Here is a 19023-nt window from a genome sequence, read left to right as displayed (position 1 = left end):
AGTCAACTCATTTAAAGTTAAATGTGTAACTAAAATGTTATATATTTTTTTTTTATTGGAAGGATTTAATCATTTGCAATTATGTCTACTTATGATAAGGCAAAAGGTTTAGGTTTCTCGTTCATCTTTTATTGAACACACCATAATGGTGTATAGGTGTAAAAGACGAGCATGTAATTCTTATCTAAACATAAAAAAGCAGACAGAAACAAGACCCAGAGTTCTAGGTAAAAAACAAATAATACAAAACGGGTAGACAGGTAGAAAGAGGGTAGCTGCCCCCCGATAATTCCTATGCAGTTTTGTTTTGGAATAGTGTAATACCTTGAATTGTATGAGACGATGTCTGGAGTTAATGGAGCAGGTGTGGATATACTCCAAGCCATCTTCCCAGTCTGCCACAGAAATGTCAGTCCCTAGTTCTTGCTCCCATTTTGCCTTAAATGGCATCTGTAAAAGGTATGCTAACAGATTGAAAAGCATCATATAGAAGAGATATGAGTTTGTCTGAGGTGGGGCATATTTTTATGCATCCGTCAAACATGGAAGGTTTAGCATTCCCAAATGTCTGGAGGTGTTTTCTAACAGTCTCTAATTTGTAGGTATCTGAAAAAGTTACTTCTGGGAAGATTATACATTTCCCTCAGAAACTCAAAGGAGGCAAAGGTCCCTTCTATATATAGATCCCCTATGGTATTTATCCCCAACTCTACCCATTGCTCAAAGGTGTTATCAAGGTTAGAGGCGGATAAGGAGGGACTCCTCGTAACTGGGAGCATGAATGATATTGGTCTAAGATCAAAGTGGACTTTAATTCGCTTCCAGATTCGGACTGTGCTATGTATAATAGGATTGTAACTATAAAGTGACATCTCCAGATTGACAGGCGACAAATCACAGCACCAATAGAGAAGGGGTGACACTCCTCACGCTCCATACTAAGCCAGCTGGATGACGGAAGTGCGATCCAGCAAAAACTTAACAGCACGGAGGTTAGCAGCCCAATAATGAAATATAAAATTTGGGAGAGACAATCCTCCTTCCATCTTGGATTTAGAGAGGTGCTTTTTACCTATCCTGTGTGTTTTATAATCCCAGATGAATGGATTGATAATTGAGTCCAGTTGTTTATGAAAGGACTTAGGTATGAATACTGGGATGTTCTGGTATAGGTAGAGCAGTTGTGGGAGGAAGACCATTTTAATGGCAATAATTCTTGCGAGCAGAGAAATTGGGACAGTTCTCAAATGTTGTTTGCCTTGAGTTTTGCGTCAGAGGGGAAATTCTCTTTAAATAGTGAGGAGTATTGTTTGGTAACTACAATTCCTAGGTAGGTAAATTTTTCTGAAGATAACTTAACTGGAAGATGTTCTAGCCAAGAGGTGTTTTGCAACCGTATGCGCATTAATTCGCTCTTGATCCAATTTATTCTGTATCCCAAGAAAGGTACCAAACAAATGAATCACATCAAGTGATTAGCTGGGATACTAGCTTGGGGTTCTATTACATAGAGGAGAATGTCATCTGCGTATATGGAAATCTTATTTAGAGTATCTTTAGTATTATAGCCGTGTATGGCTGCATGAGATCTGATCGCCAGAGCGAGAGGTTCAATAATTAGAACAAAGAGCATAGCCGACAGCGCACAACCCTGCCTTGTCCCTGTAGAAAGGTTAAATCGGGGCGACAATGATTAGTTAGTGAGTATTCTCGCACAGGGGTTCCTATATAAAAGCTGGATCCAATTTATGAACCCATCTCCAATATTACATTTCTGTAGAACCTTGAATAGATAGGACCACTCAACTTGGTCAAAGGCCTTTTCGGCATCAAGTGATATAACGGCAAGGTCCACATTAGGTAACCTCTGAGAATACATCATGTTGAAGAGGCGCCTGAGATTGAAGAATAAGTTTCTGTTAGGGTCAATTTGCCCATTAAAGTGCTAAGCCTGTTAGCCAGAGTTATTGCTAAAATCTTTTGGTCTGTATTAAGGAGAGATATTGGTCTATATGACCCTACCTCTTCCAGATCTTTACCCTTCTTATGTATAACTGTAATGAACGCCTCATCCAAAGTAGGTGGGAGAGCTCCGTCCTCATTGGCCTGAAACAACATTTTGTGCAGGTAGGGAGAGAGCATGTTGCTGAATGTTTTATAGAATTCACAAGGGTATCTATCTGGGCCCGGGGTCTTGCCACTCTTTAGAGATTTAATTGTTTCTCGAATTTCTCCAAGAGATATTTCCTGATTCAGGAAGTTGGAATCTTCCTGGTTCAGGGCAGGGAAATTACAGTCCTCCAAAAAGTTTTGCATAATTAAGGGGTTAGGATCCGCTTTAGATGTGTATATAGAGTCTTATATAGAGTCTTTGGGGGAAGAGAGTAATTCCTCAGATGCAGATTTAACTTTGTGAATCATTCGGTCACTCACATTTTTTCTAAGTTGTCTGGCGAGTAATTTGTGTGGTTTGTCACCAAACTCAAAAATGTTTTGCTTGGCATAGAGAAAAGATTTAGCGATTTTAGCTGAGAGAATGTAATATAAAATATTTAAAAGAGGTAATTTATGTTTCTCCATAGATGGATGGCTAGCATTTTCACTATCCAGTAAGTGAATTTGTTCTTCCAATTCTTTTCTGTTTTGCCTACTCCTGGCAGCCTGAAAGGAGATACAGCCTCACAAATTAGCCTTCAGTGTTTCCCATAATAATGCTGGGGAAGTCTCTGTTGTCGTTGGTATCAGGGGAAAATGTAATTTGGTCTTTAAGATGTTCACAGAATGTTGGTTCTGTGAGGAGCTGAGGATTCAACATCCAGATCCTCTCGTTTGGTACGATGTCACCCAATCTCAGGGAGAAGGTGAGTGGACTGTGGTGAGATTATAATATCATGATACCTCACATTACAGGTATAGGGGTGTAATTTCACATCAACCAAAAAAGTAGTCAATTCGAGTATAAACATTGTGGACATGAGTAAAAGGAGTATTCCCAACCCGTAGGGTTAGAGATCCTCCATATCTCAAATAAGTTAGAACTTTTTATGTAGTTATTCAAGAATTCCCTTGAATAGAAGGTAGGGGTACCCCGGGTAGAGGATCTATCCAAATATTGGTCTAGCACACAGTTAAGGTCCCCTCCAATCACTAAATTAGCATGGGAGATATCTGGAATCAGGGCAAGGACTCTTTTGAAAAAAAAAAAGAGGTCATCAATGTTGGGTTTATTATTTAGTAGATTTGCAGAAGTAGAGTGGATCTCTGCTATTACGATCACATAAAACCACTATTGCGGATAAAGAGGGTTATGTAGAAAGGGAATTCCTTTCCGTACCAGAATCGCTGTGCCTCTTGTTTTGGCGGAGAAGTTAGTGATACACTTGCCCCACCCACCTACATTTAAGTCTGCTATGAGAATTGTTTTTCAGATGGGTTTCTTGCAAAAATATAAGACGAGAGTGCTTTCAAGTGAAAGACCTTGCCTCGCTTAACTTCTTATGGCTACAGAGGCAGTATTGAGTAGCTTGGAAGAAAAGGTGCCCAAAGGTGCCCAGAGTAAACTGCCTGCTCCTCAGTCCCAGTTGCTAATATATGCATATTATTATTGGTTGGAAAACTATGAAGTTTCTAAAACTGTTTGAATGATGTTTTGAGTATAACAGAACTCATATGGCAGGCAAAAATCTGAGAGAATTCAACCAGGAAGTGGGAAATCTTAGGTTTGTAGGTTTTCAACTCATCGCCTATCGAATACACAGTGCGATATGGGTCATTTTGCACTTCCTAAGTCTTCCATTAGATGTCAACAGTCTTTAGAACCTTGTATGATGCTTCTACTGTGAAGGGGGGCCGAATGAGAGGGGATTGAGTAAGGTCTACCATGAGCTGAACATGCGCTGACCATGCGAGCTCTGTTCCATCGCACTTCTGAAGACAAAGGAATTCTCCGGTTGGAACATTATTGAAGATTTATGTTAAAAACATCCTAAAGATTGATTCAATACATCTTCTGACATGTTTCTACTGACTGTTAGGGAACTTTTTGACATTGTCTGCTTTTAGTGAACACGCTTCGTGTCTTTGGATTTGTTTACCAAACGCGCTAACAAAAGTAGCTATTTGAACATAAATGGACATTACCGAACAAATCAAACATTTATTGTGGAACTGGGATTCCTGGGAGTGCATTCTGATGAAGATCAAAGGTAAGTGAATATTCATAATGTTATTTCTGACTTCTGTTGACTGCACAATATGGCGGATATATTTTTGTCTTGATTGGGCTCTGAGTGCCAACCTCAGATTATAGCATGGTTAGCTTTTTCCGTAAAGCTTTCTTAAATCTGACACAGCGGTTGCATTAAGGAGAAGTTTATCTAAAGTTCCATGTATAACACTTGTATTTTCATCAACATTTATGATGAGTATTTCTGTAAATTGATGTGGCTCTCTGCAAAATCACCGGATGTTTTGGAGGCAAAACATTACTGAACATAACGCACCAATGTATACTGAGATTTTTTTATATAAATATGAACTTTACCAAACAAAACATACATGTATTGTGTAACATGAAGTCCTATGAGTGTCATCTGATGAAGATCAAAGGCTAGTGATTAATTTATCTCTATTTCTGCTTTTTGTGACTGTCTTTGGCTGGAAAAATGGCTGTGTTTTTCTGTGACTTGGCGGTGACCTAACATAATCGTTTGTGGTGCTTTCGCTGTAAAGCCTTTTTGAAATCGGACACTGTGGTGGGATTAACAACAAGATTATCTTTAAAATTGTATAAAACAGTTGTATGTTTGAGGAATTTTAATTATAAGATATCTGTTTGAATTTGCGCCCTGCACTTTCACTGGCTGTTGTCATATCGATCCCGTTAACGGGATTGCAGTCCTAAAAAGTTAATTGGTTCGTTTAAACCCTTGATATTCCAGGAAGTAAAGCCCCGCCCTACTGTCGTTTGTAGTTCCTATGGTGGCCTGCATAACATGTAACTCAATAAAAAGGTAAAAGTGCACCAAACCATCACGATCAGCATATGTAGCACCGACCCCTCCCCCCCGGCAAGCACCTTTGCTCTCCACCCTGCCCCCCCCCCCCCCAGAAAATTGTTTTATTTTCATCAGAGGCGGCAGGTAGCCTAGTGGTTAGAGCGTTGGGCCAGTAACCGTTAAGGTTGCAAGATCGAATCACTGAGCTGAGAAGGTAAAAATCTGTCGTTCTGCCCCTGAACAAGGCAGTTAACCCGCTGCTCCTAGGCCGTCATTGTAAATAACAATTTGTTCTTAACTGACTTGCCTAGTTAAATAAAAGGTAAAAATAAATACATATTAAAAAAAAAAATGCTATTTGGATTTCAGCCACATTAGTAAATTAGTTTACAATGAAAAAGAAAGGATTTTTTTTTTTGCAAAAACAATGAATTGCCAGGATATTTCTAATGTTATCAAATTTGATTTGTCACATGCACCGAATAGACCTTAAAGTCAAATGCTTACTTGAAAGCCCTTTACACCAACAACACAGTTAAGGAAAAATAAGAGTTGAGAAAATGTTTCCGGTGACGAGCAGAAGTTACAATAAGAAGCATTTAAGATCTGTGTTTACAAAACGCAGCAAGATATTTCTTATCCACTCTCCTCTTTTTTTTCCTGAGTGAAAAACTCATAATTCTGCATTAACAGGACGCCTGTCAATTAAGGGCTTTTTAGTAGCCTATATCTCAAAAGGAAAATTGCCTATAAGCCTAACTAGATACATGTTTCATGTAGCATATGGTCACAGACAATCATAAGGCTACACCGATGTATTTAATGATGTCTATGGCACCGTTGAGCATGATATTGGTTTTTCTTCACTTCCAGGAAGTCCTAGCAGGGCACACAGGTATCCTTAGAAGTAGCAGTTGCTAGGCTGCCTGACATCAGCTGTGATGTCACCCACTCAGTCATGTAATCTTTGAGAGGGCCCGATGGGACTCATCTCCTGACATAACACACAAACACACTTAGTAGGGTACTTATTTTACTTTCCTCTAAAATGTTTCAATCTCTCCTAATGTTGAGGTAAGGCACAGTGAACGAGGCCATCTCTAGCTATAGGAGTTACCTGAAGGCATAAATTCCAAAGCTACCCAGACAGCATGTTAAACATGACTCAGTGAGGTCAACAACATCCAATGGAGCTCTCAATTGACTAGGCCTAGGCACCTCAAATAGAACCATGTTGCCTGTTTATTACACTACTTTTGACCAGGGCCCATAGGGCACTAGATAGGGAATAGGGTGCCATATGGTGCCCTCGTCTACAGGTGTACATGATGACGGTGGACCTAATCAGTGCAGTCTCTACAGTGGGGTGTGGGATGTTGTATATCAGAATATAAAACAGGTCACTCACAGCACCAGGAAGTGTGTCCTTGGATTGTTTCAATTAAAGATCTGCTCAACTGGAATTGGACAGAAATTGAATATTATTCTGTCTCCAGGACCCTCCATTTGTAATTACATCTGGGCCACAGGATGAGTGTGTAACAGTAATTATAGATAAAGCAGATCCAACAGAAGGCAGACAGACTCAACGTCCTCCAACACCAAGGTGGGACTCCGCTCATCAACCGCAAAATGCCTTTAAGTTTAACAGCAAACTTCTATTTATATAGCACAAGTATTGTTGTTTATGACTGTCAGTACTACTGACCATTAGACCTGGGCAAGTTGAAAGGCCAAAGACATCTCATACATGCATGTCAGAAAACACATAGGCCTTAGATGCCCACCTTAGCATGCCACCGTAGCGAGGCCTTAACCCAACTAGCCACAGTCCATAAAGCATCCCCGGCCAACCAACCCCGCAGGGCTGGTGAGATGATTAATATCTCAGAGTTCCTCTGGAAGTCTTTAGTGTCACTTCTCGTGCCGGAGGGGTGGGGGTGTGTCATTTCATAATCTTTATTTATAGCAGAATATGGGGCTGCAGTTTAAGTCCCTTCGGCCCCGTTTGTAGAGCAGCTGCTGTCTAGGAGTCCACACTACAGTCTTAACTCCAACCTGTATAGCACAGCCAACTTGTTGACGTCCCATATACTTTTAATATTGTGATCAGATTCAGTTAGCGGCAATTTCATTTGGCACATAGCCTAGATTTTTGGTGACGACAAGTGTCGATAATTTGCAATATAGCAGAAGCCTCTAGTTTTGTTAATCATGTTGCCCTCTGATACCTGAATCTTTCAATCTAGCCATCTCTTACTTCAACGCTGACACTGATAGACTATGTGCTACAGTTCATTCAGGCAGCATTTCTCAGCATGTTCTCAGGCAAGTTGCTATAGGTGTTGGTTGGAGAGTGCTAAGGGGGCGGAACATGACAAACGCAAGTAGCTCGATGACGTCACACACACACACACTCCTCCCTCCACGTGAACCACACCGCAAGATGTAAACAGAGCCAAAACAGGAGAGGGAATAAGGACGGGCAGAAAAGCAGGGTGTGTGTAGGGGGAGCAGCATCTTGACCACCTGGTACAGCAACTGAGCCTGTGCATGTTTCCAGGGGAACTGCGAGCATGAAAAGGGGATGAACACGCTCGCACAGAAGCAATCAAAATCCCAATCTAAACAAGCCTCCCACACAAGCCTCTCACTCCCCCATGCAGCCAGCCATGCGCTAGAGACGCACAAACGCGCTCCATGCCCACAGGCAGGCCGGGGAGAGCAGTGTGACGCAAAACCAAAAGGACCTATGGGCTCGCTTGCAGGAAAGGGAGCCACCTGCTTCGACTAGAACAGGGGTGGCAGGTAGCCTAGCGGTTAAGAACATTGGGCCAGTAACCAAAAGGTAGCTGGTTCGACTCTCCAAGCCGACTAGGTGAAAAATCTGCCTGTGTGTTCTTGAGCAAGGCCCTAGATGCTCCCGTAAGTCGCTCTGGATAAGCAGCTACTAAATTAATAAAATGTAAAGTGTAGTAAACAAAGAAGCAAGCCAGGGGGAGAAAGGGGACGAAAGGTAGCATGCATAACCTAGTCGGAAGGCTCTTGTTGGAAGAGGGCGACAAGTAAAGCTTGTGTACTCACTCTCCATATTTTCTTAACCCCTGCTTCCGTTTGTTTTACAGCCACAACATGCAAATTTTAACCTACACTTCCATATCATGCATTGCCAAGTTCTTCCTCATTAGTTTAGTTAAGACAGAGCAACAGGTCCGATTCAAAGCGGAGATGTTCATGTTTCGGTCTGCTAGTTGGGCCTGTCCCCTGCAAGCGCAGAACCATCAGAGCGGATGTAAAAGTGGTTTGAGGTATTCTGTTATGCATCACTAGTACGTGGGTGTATATTGGTGAGGTGAGAAGCCCAATATGACTGTTCTATAAAATCGGATGATAACCTGAAAAAATAAAACACCAGTTAGTGATGTTCAGCTAAATTTTTATTAAAATGTATATGTCTACTTTCAACAATTTACTTTCAAATATAATTTTAAAGACCAGGCAAAGAAGAGAAGTCCCTGTAATAGCTCCCTTTAAAAAGCAAGGTAAATAAGAGTCAGACGGCTGCTCAGCTCTTCAGGGATGCTGATGATCCACAGTCCCTGTAACCTCCACATCAAGTAGAACAACCGATCATTAACTGTCAGCCCTGGGATATTTAAAAGCGGTAGAATTCAGCTCCAAACTTCCAGGGAATCTAAATGTCTAGAGAACCTCAAGTCCCCTTTAAATACAAGCATTGTTAACTTACTTTTAACTTTGATGCTTTCCTCATACTTCTAAACAATTCCATGCGGTAGAATCTTGTGAGACATCTGCCTTTTGCCTCAGACTGTCCTTGTACATCACTGCACTAACCTGGGACTGTGATGTTTAAACCCAAGTCAGTGGCGAGAGACATCAGAAGAAAAAAAATGTATGCAGATAAAATGTGCAAAGAAAGTCTCGAAATTGTGAATGTGGTCAGGGAATAAGATTACAATCACAGGGAGAACTCAATCTGTTTATTTAACAATTGAGATTAATGCAATGAATGTCGGGCAGGATAAATGATAGTAATTTGGAGCAGCCAAATTAAGGGCTAGAGGCTTCACTCCGATTTACTATGGATACTCCACCCCTCCTTTGAATTTCAATTGGGGAGGAGATCATACTGTATATGCCCTTCCGGTGACACATTCTTACTAAAAGGCCACTGGGGAATTCCTCTCAGATGGCTCTGGCCAATGACTGCAATGGTGGGTCTCGGAAGAATTCGAAAAACTCAAGAAAGAAGAATTCTGATTGTCCCACAAAAAGCTTGATATTAGTCCCTCTCAGGTGCCAAAACACTAGGTAAAAAAAACAACATTGGTTCACATTTGCCCACACACACCAAACACCTACAAGGAGATGGATCGATGGCTCATGTTCCCAACACCTCACTCCCAACCGGGCAGGGAGAGGCAGCTCCAACCGGCACCCTAATAAAAACAAAGCTGAGGACACGCCTCCTGCGAGGTGCAATAAGGGACACAAAGTCTGGGGGACCAGCCCCAAACAGACACACAATTGACGGCTTTCTCACAGCTCTGAAAGCAGAGGCAAAAACCCTTTGGTGGCCTGATAGAGCAGAATAAAGCCGTGGATGGGAGGGCCTGTGACTAATTCTCCTCCCAGCATAGACCCTGGGGGAGGAAGCTTCGCTCTTCCCCTTTGATATCCGTGCCTGTGCTCTTTCAGCCGTCTGCACTTCATGAAAGCTGGAATAAAGCAGACAAAGCTCTGCCATATAAATAGGGCAAACACCTGCTGGACCCCTTCCGCCAAACACAAAATTTAGCAAAAACCAGTGGGGCAAAGTGTTCCGTTTGATAACATCTATTCAGCTGCACTTGTGTGAGGGATTGACATCGGTCTTAATCTGAGCCAAGAGAAAGACGGGTTAAATTCTAAGACGCAACGAAAGTGAGTCAGATTTTTTTGGTGGGGGGGGGGGGGGGGGGGGGACAAACAAAGAGCCCCAAAAAGACAACTATGACAGATGGGCGCTTAAATAAACAACCATCATTTGGCTGGATCAATAAAATAAATTAATTTTTTAACAATAAATTCAATAGCTTACAAATGCTGCCATTTGAACAACAATGGTCTACAAGCCCTCTTTTGAGGGATCCCAAAAGGCTTGGCTAATATATTCCAAAGTGGCAGCTGTCAGAAGAAAAGTTGAGCTCAGACAGCCCCTGTGTGGCTGAAGTGGATACGGGTCTGTCTGGAAGGAGGGGCTCAGTGTCCGGCTGCTCTGTGAGCTCAGCAGGCTGCGATGAGCCAGAACAATCCTGCCCAGGCGCAACATCCACTCTGAATGAAATCACAACACTGTGTCTACAACTTCCATGAGCGGCAAGTTCCACTGGGATTTTGGCCCTGTCCCACCGCATCCCAGATAGTGTGTTTTCCCCCTCTTTGTGTGTCTTGGGATAGAGGGAGGGGGACATGTTGATCCCCCTTCCTAAAAAGTGTTAACCCAGGCAGGGGGACTCATTTCCATAGCACTGGCCAACATCAAAGTAGATTCTATTAACCTTTCGGGTAATCTACTAGTGATGGTATGAGGTGTATACACACACAGGACAGAATCGGTGTTTCCAGTTTCACAATAGGTCCCATGAAAAATGGCTCATTGAAATCACACACGAGTATGGACTGGAGAACACTCAGAATATGATCTAAACATCAAACCTGAATAACACCAATAAATACTCTAATATAACAGTACATCTTACAACGTTGATAAAGTGTTGAGTTAACCTCCATGTCCGATCTACAACACTAGGGTCTACTTCCACTGCACTGAAAGCGTGCTCGTCATGAAAAAAGAAAGATGGTAGTTCGCTAAACCGAACACACCCCCACATCACAAGGTCCGTCAAAAGGCTCCTTATTGTAGCTTGCGAGCTCACGGTCAGTACTAGAACGATTAAATTTGGAGTAACACGCATCAAACATACATGATACTGGCGAATCCTTCTCAGGCCACCAAAAATTGTAGTTCGCTAGCACGTCATCATATGTCCACAATTCCGACATTATTTTGGTACTACGCACTGTGTGTAGAGGGGGAAAAAACATGTCCACCTCCCATTTTCCTATGTATCAGCGATAGCTAGTTACGCGTAGTAAGTGCGTAGCATGGTAGAGGTTCATGAGCTAAACACTTAGCCAAATGAGCGAGTTCTACTACAAGCTAAATCCATCACCTAGCAAGCTACACAGACCATTAGTCAAACCCAAATCGCGAATAACGTCGTTTCCAACTAGCAACTTTAGATGCGTGGATCAAGGCAGAAAGATGAATAAATGCTAGCTAGCTGATAATTTAATCAAGGTAAATAGCCTCGTTCTAAGGTTAGCCAACATTAGCATTATGCACTGACACCTCGCAGCAAGCTAGTGACAACGGTAGCTTCTTGAACTCTTCAATATCGGTGTCTAATGCTACGCTAACTAATGCTTGTAACGTTACTACACTAGGGCAATTCAAACGAGGTGAGTATAAATAACGTTAGCTAGCTAGATGCCTTAGCAAGTATCAAAAACATGAAGTTCAGGTTCCTTGTCCTCCCCAAGTTGACATGTTTTGTTTTCAAACAGGAGCCTCGCTCGCTAACCGGGAGGTCCCATGTTACTGTAAATCAATGTAACACTAACATCACAGACAGTTAAAAAACGGAGATAACGTTAGCTAAATAACGTTGAAGTTAGAAAGCTGTTAAGCTAGTTATACTGTAGCAAACTGGCTCGTAAGATCTCATTCTGAAATCTGAAGAGTTGATTGTGATATATGATGCTCTATCCCTACAAGTCACCAGCCCACAAATAAGCCAACGAACGATGGTTTAGCTTTATATCCCATCCTTCCTTTTTCGCCTCTGTGGCAATATTGGACAACCAGAGAGTCAATTTATTCACTTTGGCCAAATTGTGGCTAGAAAGTGAGCAGGCTACTTTTAACTCTTTGCAACATCAGCACCGTTGGTGCTACTCGGCTAACTAACGTTACCAATCCTACACGGGTATCCTTGTTGTGACTTCTGTGGTTCATCACTGTAAAATGGGTAGCAACAGCAGCACATGGATTGAAGCATGTTGATGGGCTTGATACCCAGTGAGGGGATGAAGGCCAAACAAAAAAAGTTAGCTTATTGGCGTTGACAAGTTAGGTCACACTCCTAACACCGAATACAGAGGCAGCATCATCCAACTCCTTGGTACTAACGTTACTGTTTAACATTGCTAGCGAGTGTGGGCACTTAATGTTACCTTCCTCCTTGAAGCTATTTTACGTTAACAAGTTAGCTAACAACCAACCACAATCAAGTTAGTGTTTCGCTTACCTCCCCGCTGCTTGAACCACTCGACTCCCCCAAAACATCCCGAAATGTCTGCAGGTTGCAACCGATAGCAGATGAGACCTGTAACGCTGCATCAAAGCCGGGCCCGAGCCCAGCCGTGTTCGGGTTGGTCCCAGCGCCACTTCGGAGGGAGGCCGTGACCCGGATTCGGCCCGCTCTCCTCCCGGTGCCTAAGTTGCTGCTCCCTCCGGGCCGAGCGGGGAACCGCCACCGACAGCTGTGCGCCATTTTACACTATGCCTGTCTGCCCTAAGATCAGAGAACTCAGTGGGCGTGGCCCTGAACCAGCATTTCGCATAACCCCCAGTCACTCACTAACGTGAAAAACATCCGTAGTCATGTTGCGGGGTGGGCATAAAGTGGCCCCAAATACGCATTTCTTCAATGTTCCTAGTCAATCACTTTATAGCCAAAGCTTAACCAAACAGGTTCCAGGGCCGTGTCGGAAAAACACACAGTTCTAAACTACTGACGCTTGATCCATCTCAAAATTCGGATTAAATTATTGAATAGTTATTGACTCAAGACATTTCGGCTCATTAATTTGTAAAAAAAAAAAAAAAAAAAAAAAAATCCACTGACTGGGGTATTGTGTGTAGGACCAGTGCCACAATTTGTTTTTTTCAATTTATTTTAAATTCAGGCTGTAACAAAATATGGAAAAATTCAAGGAGTGTGAATACTTTCTGAAGACACTGTACCGCAGCAAAGAGAACAGTCGATGATAGATATTCAGGAGGGATTTCATCATAACCAATACAATGAATAATAAATCCAGTCAATGTATTTGTTCATAATAGAAAAGTCCACAATATTTTCGAAAGAGGTGCCATACCTACCATACCTGGCAAATAACTAGAAACAAAGGGGCAATTGCAACGAACAACAAATTATGTGGTTTAAATTTAAGATCATATCCAACAAATCAACGAGGGTTCAATTAATCTCGCCCGGGCTCCCGTGTAGGCTGTTCTGACTGGCTAAAAGTTTATTGCGCTCGATTTGGAACCGGCCTGCCTCCCGGGCGTGAGCCAGGTGCCCCTGGCAGACTTATACCTTAAACATGGTTGCTCTTGACCAATAAACATTCACGTGGGCATGGTCTGGGCATACAGTGGCAAGAAAAAAAATATGTGAACCCTTTGGAAATACATGGATTTCTGCACAAGTTGGTCATACATTTTGAACTGATCTTCATCTAGGTCACAACAATAGATAAACAGTCTGCTTAAACTAATAACACTCAAACAATTATACATTTTCATGTCTTTATTGAACACACAGTGTAAACATTCACAGTTTAGGGTGGAAAACGTGTGAACCCTTGGATTTAATAACTGGTTGACCCTCCTTTGGCAGCAAATCAAAACAAATGTTATTTGTCACATACACATGGTTAGCAGATGTTAATGCGAGTGTAGCGAAATGCTTGTGCTTCTAGTTCCGACAATGCAGTAATAATCAACGAGTAATCTAACCTAACAATTCCACAACTACTAGGGCAAGATGCAGTAGATGGTATAGAGTACAGTATATACATAGTGGGGCAAAAAAGTATTTAGTCAGCCACCAATTGTGCAAGTTCTCTCACTTAAAAAGATGAGGCCTATAATTTTCATCACAGGTACACTTCAGCTATGACAGACAAAATGAGAAAAAGAAATCCAGAAAATCACAATTTATTTGCAAATTATGGTGGAAAATAAGTATTTGGTCACCTACTAACAAGCAAGATTTCTGGCTCTCACAGACCTGTAACTTCTTCTTTAAGAGGCTACTCTGTCCTCCACTCGTTACCTGTATTAATGGCACCTGTTTGAACTTGTTATCAGTATAAAAGACACCTGTCCAAAAACTCAAACAGTCACACTCCAAACTCCACTATGGCCAAGACCAAAGAGCTGTCAAAGGACACCAGAAATAAAATTGTAGACCTGCACCAGGCTTGGAAGACTGAATCTGCAATAGGTAAGCAGCTTGATTTGAAGAAATCAACTGTGGGAGCAATTATTAGGAAATGGAAGACATACAAGACCACTGATAATCTCCCTCGATCTCCCCACGGGGCTCCATGCAAGATCTCACCCCGTGGGGTCAAATGATCACAAGAACGGTGAGAAAAAATCCCTGAACCACACAGGGTGACCTAGTGAATGACCTGCAGAGAGCTGGGACCAAAGTAACAAAGCCTACCATCAGCAAGGGCATTGAAGATGAAACGTGGCTGGGTCTTTCAGCATGACAATGATCCCAAACACACCGCCCGGGCAACGAAGGAGTGGCTTCGTAAGAAGCATTTCAAAGTCCTGGAGTGGCCTAGCCAGTCTCCAGATCTCAACCACATAGAAAATCTTTGGAGGGAGTTGAAAGTCCGTGTTGCCCAGCAACAGCCCCAAAACATCACTGCTCTACAGGAGATCTGCATGGAGGAATGGGCCAAAATACCAGCAGCAGTGTGTAAAAACCTTGTGAAGACTTACAGAAAACGTTTGACCTCTGTCATTGCCAACAAAGGGTATATAACAAAGTATTGAGATAAACTTTTGTTATTGAACAAATACTTATTTTCCACCATAATTTGCAAATAAATTCATTAAAAATCCTACAATGTGATTTTCTTGATTTTCTTTTCTCATTTTGTCTGTCATAGTTGAAGTGTACCTATGATGAAAATTACAGGCCTCTCTCATCTTTTTAAGTGGGAGAACTTGCACAATTGGTGGCTGACTAAATACTTTTATGCCCCACTGCATGAGATTAGTAATGTAGGGTATATAAACATAGTGACATAGTTTAAAGTGGCTAGTGATACATGTATTACATAAAGATGGCAAAATGCAGTAGATGATATAGAGTACAGTATATACATATGAGATGAGTAATGTAGGGTATGTAAACATTATATTAAGTGCCATTGTTTAAAGTGGCTAGTGATACATTTTTACATACATTTCCATAAATTCCCATTATTAAAGTGGCTGGAGTTGAGTCAGTATGTTGGCAGCGGCCACTAAATGTTAGTGGTGGCTGTTTAACAGTCTGATGGCCTTGAGAAGCTGTTTTTCAGTCTCTTGGTCCCTGCTTTGATGCACCTGTACTGACCTCACCTTCTGGATGATAGCGGGGTGAACAGGCAGTGGCTCAGGTGGTTGTTGTCCTTGATGATCTTTATGGCCTTCCTGTGACATCGGGTGGTGTAGGTGTCCTGGAGGGCAGGTAGTTTGCCCCCGGTGATGCGTTGTGCAGACCTCACTACCCTCTGGAGAGCCTTACAGTTGTGGGCGGACCAGTTGCCGTACCAGGTGGTGTTACAGCCCGACAGGATGCTCTCGATTGTGCATCTGTAGAAGTTTGTGAGTGCTTATGGTGACAAGCCGAATTTCTTCAGCCTCCTGAGGTTGAAGAGGCGCTACTGCGCCTTCTTCACAATGCTGTCTGTGTGGGTGGACCAATTCAGTTTGTCCGTGATGTGTACACCGAGGAACTTAAAACTTACTACCCTCTCCACTACTGTCCCGTCGATGTGGATAGGGGGGTGCTCCCTCTGCTGTTTCCTGAAGTCCACGATTATCTCCTTTGTTTTGTTGACGTTGAGTGTGAGATTATTTTCCTGACACCACACTCCGAGGGCCCTCACCTCCTCCCTGTAGGCCGTCTCGTCGTTGTTGGTAATCAAGCCTACCACTGTAGTGTCGTCCGCAAACTTGATGATTGAGTTGGAGGCGTGCATGGCCACGCAGTCGTGGGTTAACAGGGAGTACAGGAGAGGGCTCAGAACGCACCCTTGTGGGGCCCTAGTGTTGAGGATCAGCGGGGTGGAGATGTTGTTACCTACCCTCACCACCTGGGGCCGGCCCGTCAGGAAGTCCAGGACCCAGTTGCACAGGGCGGGGTCGAGACCCAGGGTCTCGAGCTTGATGACGAGTTTGGAGGGTACTATGGTGTTAAATGCTGAGCTGTAGTCGATGAACAGCATTCTCACATAGGTATTCCTCTTGTCCAGATGGGTTAGGGCAGTGTGCAGTGTGGTTGCGATTGCGTCGTCTGTGGACCTATTGGGTCGGTAAGCAAATTGGAGTGGGTCTAGGGTGTCAGGTAGGGTGGAGGTGGTATGGTCCTCAACCAAATGGTTTCTGTAGTTGCAGATCAGACCTGCACAATGGTCAGGTGGAAATTTGGGTCATTTCTATTTACAAAACTGTTTCAGTTCAGCAATATTCTTGGGATGTCTGGTGTGAAATGTTCACAGCATCTCAATCAGGTTGAGGTCAGGACTCTGATTGGGTAACTCCAGAAGGCTTATTTTCTTCTGTTGAAGACATTCTGTTGTTGATATACTTCTGTGTTTTGGGTCGTTTTCCTGTTGCATCACCCAACTTCTGTTGCGCTTCAATTGGAAGACAGATAGCCTTACATTCTCCTGCAAAATGTCTTGATAAACTTGGGAATGCTGTTCTCTTGCAGTCATCTTTGCAGGACAGCCACTCCTAGGGAGAGTAGCAACAGTGCTGAACTTTCTCCATTTATAGACTATTTGTCTTACCGTGGACTGATGAACATCAATGCTTTTAGAGATACTTTTGTAACCCTTTCCAGCTTTCTGCTAGTCAACAATTCTAAATCTTAGGTCTTCTGCGAGCTCTTTTGTTTGAGGCATGGTTCACAATGCTTCTTGTGACTAGCAAGCTCATATTTTGTGAGTGTTTTTTATAAGGCAAGGCAATTCTAACCAACCTCCTGAATCTTGTCTCATTGATTGGACTCCAGATTAGCTTACTCCTGACTCCAATTAGCTTTTAGAGAAGTCATTAGCCTAGGGGTTCACATACTTTTTCCAACCGACACTATGAATGTTTAAATTATGTATTCAATATCGACACGAAAAATACAAAAATGTGTGTGTTATTAGTTTAAGCACACTATGTTTGTCTTTTGTTGTGATTTAGATGATCAGATTAAATTTGATGACCAATTATAGGCAGAAATCCAGGTAATTCCAAAGGGTTCACATACTTTTTCTTGCCACTGTAAATGCATATAAATCAGTGAAGGATATTCGTATTGTAACACAATTTGGTACACATGATGCTAACACTGTCAAGACTCAACATTCATATGGACCTCACGGTGGCAATATAATGGGCACATGTTTATATCTCTTGATTTGTTTGATTCAGAGAGCTGATATTTGGCACACATGCTCAGGGATATGTCTAGCTAACCCACACGATATCTGACACCACTGGCCCCATTTTGACGAAACTTGGGTAAATGAAGGGTTTTGGCATAGAGATCCGTCATCTACAAAATTACACTGATTGGCCCAATGGGTGCACTGCATCATTCATGGGGGATGACACATGTTAACTGTTGCCTTGTATAGTTCGAAATGATCTTACGCCACTTAAAATTGAAATCACCCCGATACTGTTTGCTAAAACCTGAAAGTGACCCACACTGTTCAGTGTTGATTTCCCATAGGGCCTCAGAAAATGGTTAAAACCAAGGTAATAGGGATCTTTGTAAAATTACACCAGACTCATGATAAACTGAGTAATTTGGTTGGTCAAGCACACGCTTCAACACACACTTTTTTTATTGGTCGACATTTGTTTTCTTTTCCAATTTTTGTACAGATACTGTCGAACAATAAAAAAAGTGTGTGTAGAAGCGTGTACTAGAACAAACAAATCACTAAATGGCTGTCCTTCGCTACTCTGAACAAAAATATAAACGCAACAATTTCAAAGATTTTACTACGTTACAGTTCATATAAGAAAATCACTCAATTGAATCAAATTCATTAGGCCCTAATCTATGGATTTCACATGACTAGGAATACAGATATGCATCTGTTGGTCACAGATACCTTACAAAAAAGGTAGGGGCGTGGATCAGAAAACCAGTCAGTATCTAGTGTGACCACCATTTGCTTCATGCAGCGTGACATATCTCATTTGCATAAGAGTTGATCAGGCTGTCGATTGTGGCCTGTGGAATGTTGTCCCACTCCTCTTCAATGGCTGTGCTATGTTGCTGTATGATGTTGCTGTATATTCTCAGGAACTGGAACACTCTGTTGTACACATCAATCCAGAGCATTCCAAACATGCTCAATGGGTGACATTTCTGGTGAGTATGCAGGTCAGAGAAGAACAGGGACATTTTCAGCTCCCAGGAACTGTGTACAAATCCTTGCGACATGGGGCTGTGCATTATCATGCTAAAACATGTTGATAATGGCGGATGAATGGCACAGCAATGTGCCTTCAAATTGCCATTGATAAAATGCAATTGTGTTTATTGTCCTTAGCTTATGCCTACCCATACCATAACCCCACTGCCACCATCAAGCACTCTGTTCACAACATTGACATAAGCAAACCGCTCGCCTACACACTGCCATACAAGCTGTCTGCCATCTGCCCAGTAGAGTTGAAACCGGGATTTATCTCTGAAGAGCACACTTCTCCAGCGTGCCAGTGGCCATCGAAGTTGGTTACGACGCCGAACTGCAGTCAGGTCAAGACCCTGGTGAGGATGACGAGCACGCAGATGAGTTTCCCTGAGATGGTTTCTGACAGTTTGTGCAGAAATTCTTCAGTTGTGCAAACCCACAGTTTCATCAGCTGTCC

The 19023-nt window shown here is 42.5% G+C and overlaps 1 protein-coding gene across 4 annotated transcripts in view; it reads right to left on the bottom strand.

The window, feature by feature from the left end:
* Positions 1-12648, bottom strand: part of LOC129832411 (histone-lysine N-methyltransferase 2A-like) — a 46607-nt gene extending 33959 nt beyond the window's left edge. For all 4 annotated transcript variants that reach the window (XM_055896453.1, XM_055896454.1, XM_055896455.1 and 1 more), the window contains exon 1: positions 12371-12648. In XM_055896453.1, coding sequence (XP_055752428.1) covers positions 12371-12616 — 246 coding nt within the window. In that variant the 5' untranslated portion in view covers positions 12617-12648. The remainder of the gene's footprint in view (positions 1-12370) is intronic.
* Between the last annotated feature and the right edge of the window lie 6375 nt (positions 12649-19023).

Source organism: Salvelinus fontinalis, chromosome 33, assembly GCF_029448725.1.
Source record: "Salvelinus fontinalis isolate EN_2023a chromosome 33, ASM2944872v1, whole genome shotgun sequence".
In the NCBI taxonomy this organism is placed as follows: domain Eukaryota; kingdom Metazoa; phylum Chordata; class Actinopteri; order Salmoniformes; family Salmonidae; genus Salvelinus; species Salvelinus fontinalis.
This window is presented reverse-complemented; position numbering and strand designations above follow the sequence as displayed.